The sequence below is a fragment of the Engraulis encrasicolus genome, chromosome 16, assembly GCF_034702125.1.
Source record: "Engraulis encrasicolus isolate BLACKSEA-1 chromosome 16, IST_EnEncr_1.0, whole genome shotgun sequence".
NCBI lineage: Eukaryota > Metazoa > Chordata > Actinopteri > Clupeiformes > Engraulidae > Engraulis > Engraulis encrasicolus.
This window is the reverse complement of record NC_085872.1, coordinates 50,331,479-50,341,478: the sequence shown is the minus strand read 5'-3', so window position 1 is coordinate 50,341,478 and position 10,000 is coordinate 50,331,479. Positions and strand designations below refer to the sequence as shown.

Genomic DNA, 10,000 nt, shown 5'->3' with positions numbered 1-10,000 from the left:
GCAGAGAGAGAGGGAGAGGATGGGAGAGAGAGAGAGAGAGAGAGAGAGAGAGAGAGAGAGAGAGAGAGAGAGAGACTGTAACAATGAGGGAGAGAGAGAGGAAGAGAGAGGAAGAGAGAGGGAGAGAGAGGGAGATATATATACTGTAACAACGAAACAAGACAGACAAGAGGCAGCTGTGGCCTCGTAGTTAGGCAGGTGGTCTTAAGACCAGAGGGTTGCAGGTTCGAATCCCCACCCTTACCACTCCCTACACCTCCCTCCATGGCTGAGGTGCCATTGAGCAAGATATCTAACCCCACACTGCTCCAGGGACTGTAACCAATGCCCTGTGAATATCTGTATATCTGTATATCGCTTTGGATAAAAGCGTCAGCTAAGTGTAATGTAATGTGATAACGTCAACGAGAGATAAAGTGTAATGATGAAACAGGAGAGAGGGAGAGAGATAAAGGATATTGCAATAATAAAATAAGACAGAGGCAGAGATATATACAGTAGCAATAGACCAACCAGAGAGAGAGAGAGGGATATACTATATACTACAGTGTATGCCATTACGGTAAAACAGGAGAGAGATTTATACAGTAACAATAGAACAGGAGAGAGGGGGAGATATGTACAGTAGTAATGGAACGAGAGAGAGAGAGAGAGAGAGAGAGAGAGAGAGAGAGAGAGAGAGAGAGAGAGAGAGATTCAGTAACAATAGAACAAAAGGGAGGGAGAGATATTCTATATAAGCTACTATAGGCCGTAACGATAAAACGAGAAAGATTCATACAATAATGATTGACAATGATACAATAATGATAAGGATGGAACAAGAGAGAGGGACAGAGCTATATACTGTAATGATAAAGAAAGAGGAACAGAGCTATATACTGTAATGATAAAGAAAGAGGGACAGAGCTATATACTGTAATGATAAAGAAAGAGGGACAGAGCTATATACTGTCATGATAAAGAGAGAGGGACAGAGCTATATACTGTAATGATAAAAGAAGAGAGAAGGGGAATACCATAACGATAAAACAAGAGAGAGAGAATATGATACATTATCTGCCTACGCAACTGCATCCTCGTTTCTGATTGGCTGATGGGGTTGCAACTAATTCCCTATAACCTGTCAGGCGTCAAACGTGCGACTAAGTTAAAGGAGCACAAGGTAGCATTTTCACAGAAAATTATAGCCTTCAGGAGTCTACCAATGGTTAAACAAGTCAATAGTGAGCGAATGAAGCCAGTCTCGCTCCCAACAGGGGTCTGTAAGCTGAAAACCCCATATGTAAGTTTTGGCCGCGCGGTCCGCTCTCAGGTGTCGTGACGAATCGAGATTGCTTTACGTCACTTAGCCAGGCCCCTCTCTGCCAGGCTAGTTATTAGCTAGTTTCGTAGCCTGCTAGCTGCTACTACCGGCAGTCACTCGCGTCTGGGGAGCGGTGAAGAGTGTTTGGGTCATGGCCGAGCCACCAAGGAAGACACCGAGAACAGAGGAGCAAAGACAGAGGAAGAGGGTACGAGGCAAAGAAAGGGGTCGCACCCGTGTGAACATTGGGAAGGCATTTTCTGAATGGAGAGAGTTGATGGCTAAAGAGGGACACAGATCCGACGCAGAACTGACAGCCATGCTCTTGAACTTGTGAGTACCCGCTATTTTTTTTTATATTTGGTCCAGTCCTACAACCTAGAACTTTCGCCCCTTTCACTGCAGTGATTGAGGCTTGTGATTTACTTTTCTAAAAGGAAATCCATGTTCAAGTTGAGTCGTTAGCAACTTTTCTTCTTTCATGTTGTGTTCGTGGAGTAGGGCTTTGCTTGCAGACTTGTAAAGCTATGCTAGTATGTGTTCGCTTGTTTTGGAGTGCCAATGTCAAGCGTTTCATATTCTGGCTTTCAGATGCTGAATAATATGAAATGGTCGATGTTTTCACTTCCCATATTTGCAAAATTTCTCCACGCGTCGCGTGATATTGTCAATCTATTATCTGCCTTTTAGATCATAACGAGACGGGCAAGCCTGGCCCTTCTGGTGATGGTGTTCTAACAAACTTGTTTCCTCCCGAGTTCGATAATATTAGCTCTAGCCGAGCTTCGAAATATACGGACACTTATGATCCGCTTAGAATAAGAATAGCGTTCGAACAAGAATTGTTGTCTAGTATTACGCGTGAAAATGGATTCATTTTTTCGGAGTATGACTGTACAGTAATCGGGGTAGTGCAGAACTTGTCTACGTTTATTGCGGCGTGTATGTTGGTAGTGCCACTGCCTGCATGCTGTATGTTGTATGTAAGGTAGAACCAACTTCTATAAGTGTCTGCTAATACAAAGGAATCACTCCACGAATACACCATGATGCGGGAAAATCCCATTCAAGATCAGCAACAGTATTATAGCAAATAGTATCTTGAGTTTTCTCTTGAGAATGTCTGTGTTTAGTATCTGACGTGGGCTGACTGCACTTGTGAATCAGATGACCGAAGTGCAGACTACCACCACACAATGCTAATGAGGATTGCCAGTGACAGAGACCCCCTTCCCCCACGACTGCTTTACATTTAGACACCTGTGAATCAGATGACCTAAGTGCACTAACTCCTACCACCACACAATGCGAATGAGGATTGCCATTGACAGTGACACCCTTCCCCCCACGACTGCTTTACATTTAGACTAAAAGTTCCAGTACTTCTATGCCTGTGACAAATAAAAGTACTTGTAAAATAATACTTCACTTACCCTGGCCCTGTATGCTTATTTGGCTATCCACTCCCCTTTACATGTAAAGTAGACAAATACGTTTACATGGAACAGTAGAAAATGTAATGTTTTTTCCCCCTCTAGCTACAAGAAGGTGCATGTGGTATCAACACCATCATCATCAGTTACATTTATGTATGTGTTACTACTATGTACCCACATTAGGTTGGAGCAAACCACAAAGATGTTGTTCCATGGATCAAGGACATTGTGAACCACTTTTGGTATTGCAGCAAGCACGCCAACACCGTGGATGTGTTCTTGGTATGTATGAAGGATTTAAAAAAAAAAGTCAAACTTTTGTTGTGGTTCACTCATATTTACAATCTGTCTTTGCTATAGACAATGTGGTGTGGTGTTGTATGCCATGTGGTGAACAAGCACTCCTGGCTTGGAGGAAGATGTGATCATCTCCCACTGGATGAAGGCAGCCAGAATAAGCCCTGGCTCAGAAAAGGTAATTTTACCCAATGTCTGAGTGTGGTGGGTATCCGTATGGGAGTTTTTTTTCCTTCTTTTTCTAATGACCCTTGTTGTTACAGGTGGAGCTGATCACGAGGCACTCATCCAAGTTGTGCTGGACAAAAGATGGCTGGACCAGGTGAAGAAGTTCCTAAACTTCCGGTAATCTTTTATTTTAGATCTCAATCATGATCAATCGTGATTAGAAAGCAGCATAAATAACACCCAAGAAAGTAGTGTGGTTGTTGTCACATCTTGTTGCTTATTGAGACAGCAGAACAACAGTCTTACCATTTGTGTAATTGTAATAACCTGTGTGTGCTCTAATCAAACAGGACCACCTCTGACTTGGAGAACTTCCAAAACCACATACTGATGTATGCTTCCAAGCGCATGTCGTACACGCCTTTTGTCTACAAGACCCGGACTCTACTGGCCGCCATTGACTACAACAAGCATAATGGACGTCGCCCTGCACAGAACCGGGAAGGGAAAATAATGTAAGTTTTCACACTAACTCAGTGCTTGAAGTGGAAAAGAAGAGGTGCAGGAACCATAATCATCCAAAATGATGGAACCCTGATTTTCCAACAGTCTCATCAGTACAAGTCAAGGTTTTGTAGGTCTATTGCCTGCACATGAAAAACATGTTTTGAACTTATAAAATGCGGCGCACGAGAAGTTTTGCCAGAACGCTGATGATGAAAATTGTGTGGAAGGGGAACTGGTTTCTCCTGACTTCCCTCCCACTTCAAGCACTGCACTAACTGCTGTACATGTTTTTGGTTCAGATCTCTTGTAACCTTTTCATAATCAAACACATTTGTTTTGCTCTTTAGCTACAGGCGCAAATACAGCAAGAAGTCAGAGCACTGGAGCGTCTACGCAGTGAAGGAAACAAAGCAATACTCCTACATTCCGGACCTGCAGAGGGCCATTGTGAAGAGAAGACTGGAAAGTGGGACAGGCCTTCCCCGAAAACAGACAATGAGACCAGACGACCCAAGGCGTTTGGGAGTACTTGCCAAGGAGCAGCCGCCACCTACAGCAGAACTCGTAAGGATCCAGGTGTCTCGAGGGGACAGGAGTCCCAGACAACAGGATGAAGATGAAACTACTCAAGCTAATGTTTAGTGTTTGTAAATAAAATAAAGACTATTTGTTGCAAAAATGTCTTTATTTATATCTAATACACACACAAAACTTTATACATATTTACAAGACTTGAAATTTCACAATGACAAGGGAGCTGGAGTTTCTCATGGGCTTTCACTTGTTTTTCGCAAATACTTGCAGTAACTTACAGTAAGCGCCGTACTCTGTAGCCAGTGTAGTGACCTGTGGGGTCAGGGAACTTTTCTCTGATCCTCCATACACAGCAGCTGGGTATAACGACTCTGTTCCCCACACCCAAGCGTCCATGCTGCCACAACACATACTGTCTGTATGCCGCATGCCTGAACTGACGTTGATCTACACCAGGTAGATCCTCGTCATCAAGTGCAAAAATGTCATTCCAGGCTGCTCTGGCCAAGCGTAGCACACCCTCGTCCAAGGATTCCCTGATTGACGCTCCCAACCCAGGACGCTCCCATTTCATCTCGCTCCCACTAGCCAGACTATCGGTACCACCGCCATATGACGGAGCCAGTTATCTTGTTGATGTTAGTTTTTTGTTTCTAACCCTAACCTTAACCCTAAACCTAACCCTAACCCTAACCCTAAACCTAACCCTAACCCTAACCCTAAATTGCTTGTATGTGGCAGTATATGATAATACGTGAAATATAATCGGGTGGGACCGCACGTCCGGGAGTGATAGAAACACCTGGGACCGCACGTCCGGGAGCGATCTCAGTTGGGAGTCTCCATCCCCTTACCCGTCCAAGACATAGCAGTCTATATAGCCCATTCTGCTTACGCAGTCCTGTGGTCGCTGTCGGCAGCATATTAGTTACTCTGGTGTCGGCATCTCACGGCAGTGTCCACACACACACCACTGGGGCTGACCTGCGGGCTGATCGTCATGTTCAGGACCAGGGGGCACTTCAAAGAACGCCATGACATCCATCAGCAGCCCTGGGGACCTGTTTATCACTGTCTCCAGAACCATGTCCTTCTGGGTAGTGGTCAGGGACTGGAGTTTAGTCTGAAACACACAATATTTTGTTTGGTTATGAGGGTGATAAGAACATTTTCATGGACTATTTGTATAATGACATTGCACATCTGGGCACAGTAAGCATGGTTTAGCATGAGTGTTATAATGTATTATCCAAATATGATACTTGAAGTAAATGTTCACAAACCCTCAATTCACTGATTCGCCTCTGCTGGGCTTCTTGGATGTGGTGGAGATGCATGTCGTCGTAGAGTCTGGGGCGATGAGCTCTCCCCCTCCCCCTGCCTCTGCCAGTGCCACCGCTGCCTCTTGCTCTGCCACCTCTTCCACGACCTCGACCTCTCTGTGGGCCAGCTGTTCCCCCGATGCTTTGCGGGGTGAAGTCAGACGAAGTCGACGTTGTAAATGTTGAGCATTCCTGTAGTATCACAAAAAGTCACTGTCACGGTCAAGTCTAGCCCAATCCAGTTTACAATCTTATGGAGTACATGTTTTAGGTCTAGTTGGTGTCATGAAATGCGTGCAAAAGTAGCCAACAAATTCAGCAAGTCAATGGGCTAGTAGGCCTACACATTTGTCAATGAAAACGCTAGGGAAGAAAATTCTTTATGAACCGAACACCAGAGGTAAATAGCCCAATTTCCCTTGCAGGTATTTTTTTTTATCACTAGCTATTACTCGAAAATATTTCTACAATACATTTATTCCCCCTTTCTCTTATCACTTTCAACAGAGAAGACGAACTTCGGCGACATTAGCACAATATTGAAAACCACATTAGAAATATCTGAGGGGAAAGAATTGTGTGAGCTGAAGTAGGCCTATCCCAGGATAGGCTGTGTAAAGTCCGATTACCCTTGCATTCATTTCCATTACACTACTACACGTAAATGTTTCGTTACAAGATAATTATTCTCTTTTTCCTCATATTACTTTCAGCAGAACTAGACGAAAACAGTCAGCGATAGACAATTTTGAAAATTCAGACATAAAGCTGGGCCGAAACAACCTGAAGCCGGGCAGCATTCGCCACAGTATTTAGTTAGTTGGTAGGCCTAAGTACAAGACAAACATGCAAAACGACAAAATTATCATATGAAAAACGGAAAATGTACCTGAGAAGACATGGTCGCTGTTTATCTGCCGGGTGTTTATCTGCTGGCACGAATACAGGTCTCACACGCTTGGGGGAGGGGGAGGGAGTGGGCATTTTTACGACAATGTAATTTCAGGTTAATCCACTGAGGTCGCTATGCTGCCGATAGCCAAACTACCTTGATTCCCTTTAAGTTACTAATTCTAAACTGCAGGTTGCTATGGCCAAAAGCCAGTCGTTAGTTCTATCGCATTTGTTTATCAAGTCGAGAGTCAGTCGTTAATTCTATCGCATTTGGTTGTCAAGTCAAGAGCCAGTTGTCAGTTCTATCGCATTTGGTTGTCAAGTCTGTCGCCCTAAAAGTTCTACTACATGCATCTGATATAGCCGATTACGTGCGCACTAAATATTCTGCAGTTGGCATAATTCATTGGTTACAAATTTACAGATAGGCCTAGCAATAGATGACAAAAATACCCTGTACCGAAATTCTAAGCACCTGCCTCGCCATCAATTGTATCGAAACGAGTCACCTCGTCATCTGCTCCACTCCCATGGTTTTTAAAATGTAGGCTATTTCCCGCTGCCTTCCCTTTGGTATTGATCTGAAAACATCCTTTTTTAAAAATTAGGCTACTCTCCTCTTGTGGGGAAGGAACGCGCGTGAAAGGGGAAGGGAGAGTTATCAAAAATGACCCTAGCGTGGGGAATTTCTCTCTCTCTCTCTCTCTCTCTCTCTCTCTCTCTCTCTCTCTCTCTCTCTCTCTCTCTCTTACGCACGAAGTTCACAGGTAGCCTGTGATGATCAGCAGGGGGAAATAGAGGCGTGATGCAACATGTGTCGATTCAGCATGTAGAAAGTTTTTGTTTTTAAACTTCCATCCCGCCGTGGTATATGGCCAAGGGAAAATTAAATAATCACAGCGTCGGCAGGCCACCAAACGAAGATTCTAGGCGCGTCAAGTTGGACGCCCGCACAGCAACATTCTATCTTGATAGAACATGGTTCCTACAACTTTACAGACAATAATAGATTAAAAAGTACCCCACCATAACGGCAGATAAGCGGGATAACGGCCTTCGAGGTCGACCGGTTATAGAAATTAATGGCTTGGCGGAGGCAACTTTGTCTCCGCGCTGCGCGCGTCGCCAAACTTCGGAGCCGCCGCCTCGCCATTAATTTCGTATAACCGGTCACCTCGTCGGCCGTTATCCCTTACGTAGAGGCCATGACAAAGTCAGGAAAGCCAGGAGACCCACCAAGAAGCAGAAAGAGGCCTTACTGATAATAACAATAGAAGCAGAGAGAGGCCTTACTGATAATAACGATAGAAGCTGAGAGAGGCCTTACTGATAATAACGATAGCAGGTTCCGAGAAATCACAAGACGTTACTTTAAATCCATTAGCGATCATGGAGAGGCTGTTTGAAGTGTCAGGAGAGTGGAAACCATGGCAGCGGAGTCAAGCTAGTGCTGAACACACAGCATGGAGATGACAAGAGGGCTCAGGGGTTTATTTGGGATTAGCTTGCTATTTATTTTTCTTTTTAATTAAATATGCATTGGGTTAGGATTAGGTTGTTTTTCCAAATAAATATGAGTCCCGAAAATGGGCTCTGCTATAAGAAACTATTTGTGTGTGTGTGTGTGTGTGTGTGTGTGTGTGTGTGTGTGTGTGTGTGTGTGTGTGTGTGTGTGTGTGTGTGTGTGTGTGTGTGTGAGTGATACAGTCAAGACGCAGTTTTGTCATTTGCATGGCATAAAAGGGGAAGGTGTCACTTGTCTTGCCAGATAAAAAGCACTTCCCACTGCGTGTGTGTGTGTGTGTGTGTGTGTGTGTGTGTGTGTGTGTGTGTGCATGTGTGTGTGTGTGCGTGCGCGCGTCCTACCAGATAAAGAGCACATCCTACAGTTAGCTTCCTCAGCATTTCACACACACACACACACACACACACACACTACATAAGCGCTGGGAGCGCGCGCGCACACACACACAAACACACTCACTCTATCACACATAGAACACCATGCAGCTGGTTTGGCACGTTTCCTAGAAAGTCCTGAAATTGTTGCCCACACACACACACACACACACACACACACACACACACACACACACACACACACACACACACACACACACACACACACACACACACACACTGCATGCTGAGTGTCAGTGTGCTGCCGATGAAGGCGATGACTTCACAGCTAACGGAGGTGACTAAAAGAGAGGGATGCGCAATCATTTTGGCCCAGGGGTCACACTGGGGTCACAATATAGGCCCAGGGGTCACACTGGGGTCACAATATAGGCCCAGGGGTCACACTGGGGTCACAATATAGGCCCAGGGGCCAGATGCCACCGCCTATATGCCTGTGTCAACGATAAGAAACCTTTTAACATAGCTTTTTAGCCATTACATTTAAATCCAGCATGTGTAATGGAGGCCAACTAGCAGAGTGTGGCATGGAAAGTTACTAAAACCTCCATCCCAAAGCCTCAGACAGTATCAGTAGCGCTGGGCTATCGGACTGGTCTCTTAGCTCAGCAGCATCGTCAGAGATTCTTTAAGTATAGAGATATGCCAACATAATAGGTTTCTATGGGCACCTAATGTGACCAGGTCCCGGTCTGCCTAAAGGGGCGTGTCATAATGCTCCTAGCATTGAATAGAACAGTCCTTAGGTCTGCCTAGGTCTGCCTAAAGGGGGATTTCCCCCCACTCCCCCTTGCAATAATAGAACCCGGAAACAATGGGCCAATGGAACCTCTCTCTCTCTCTACTCTCTCTGGTATGGTGCTGTGCCTCCCATACCCGAACTGATGCGTTGACTAGGAGGTGGCGAGTTCGGGACCCCGGGGGGGTGGACTGCACTGCTGGAACACCTCAGCTACACACACAATGTCAACTTTTCATGACCATAACACATTTATGCCATTGACATACATAATGTTCATGACTCGTCCATGACTGTGACATGACACTGCTATGACACTGCTATGACACTGTTATGACACTGCTATGACACTGCTATGTCATGCACATGACGCCGGCGTCAAGTTAAGTGTAACAGAGGTGTGAATACAATAAATATGCACCACAGTGGCAATACATGCACCACAGATTCATGACATTTTTACATTACATTACACATAGCTGACGTATGCAAAGCAACTTACATACATTACAGGGTACTGGTTACAGTCCCTGGAGCAATGTGAGGTTAGGTGCCTTTCTCAAGGGCACTTGGTACGGGTGGGGATTGAACCTGCATCCCTGGACTCTACAGTCCAACTCCTTATCCCTTACACCAGGACCTTGAGGCCGTTTTATCCAGCCCCCGATGTAATTTTAATGTTATGCAGCTTCACAGGAAATATGAAATATTTCATAAAGGAATCATAGAAATTTCATTTTAAATATAATTAAGTTATATTCAGGAGACCTAGAGAAGGTGGGGACTGTTTTAAAGGCAGCTGCCTTCAATATAAGCCTAAGCCTATAAGTGCAGGGGGGAAATCCTGATTTGCATTCATAGTACAGCCCTCGGAGGA

The 10,000-nt window shown here is 44.9% G+C and overlaps 1 protein-coding gene across 4 annotated transcripts; it reads left to right on the top strand.

Moving 5' to 3' along the window:
• The first annotated feature begins 1,166 nt into the window (after positions 1–1,166).
• On the top strand, positions 1,167–4,379 carry LOC134466651 (uncharacterized). 4 transcript variants are annotated; one of them, XM_063220536.1, is made up of 6 exons: positions 1,167–1,639; positions 2,926–3,024; positions 3,103–3,217; positions 3,303–3,361; positions 3,558–3,722; positions 4,062–4,379. In XM_063220536.1, the coding sequence occupies exons 3-6, from the start codon at positions 3,182–3,184 to the stop codon at positions 4,354–4,356; spliced, it is 555 nt and encodes a 184-aa protein (XP_063076606.1). In that variant the 5' UTR covers positions 1,167–1,639; positions 2,926–3,024; positions 3,103–3,181; the 3' UTR covers positions 4,357–4,379. The 4 variants fall into 4 exon arrangements, with proteins under 4 accessions (XP_063076606.1, XP_063076603.1, XP_063076604.1 ...); XM_063220533.1 differs by having other exon boundaries at positions 3,303–3,384; XM_063220534.1 differs by having other exon boundaries at positions 2,926–3,217; positions 3,303–3,384.
• The last annotated feature ends 5,621 nt before the right edge of the window (positions 4,380–10,000 follow it).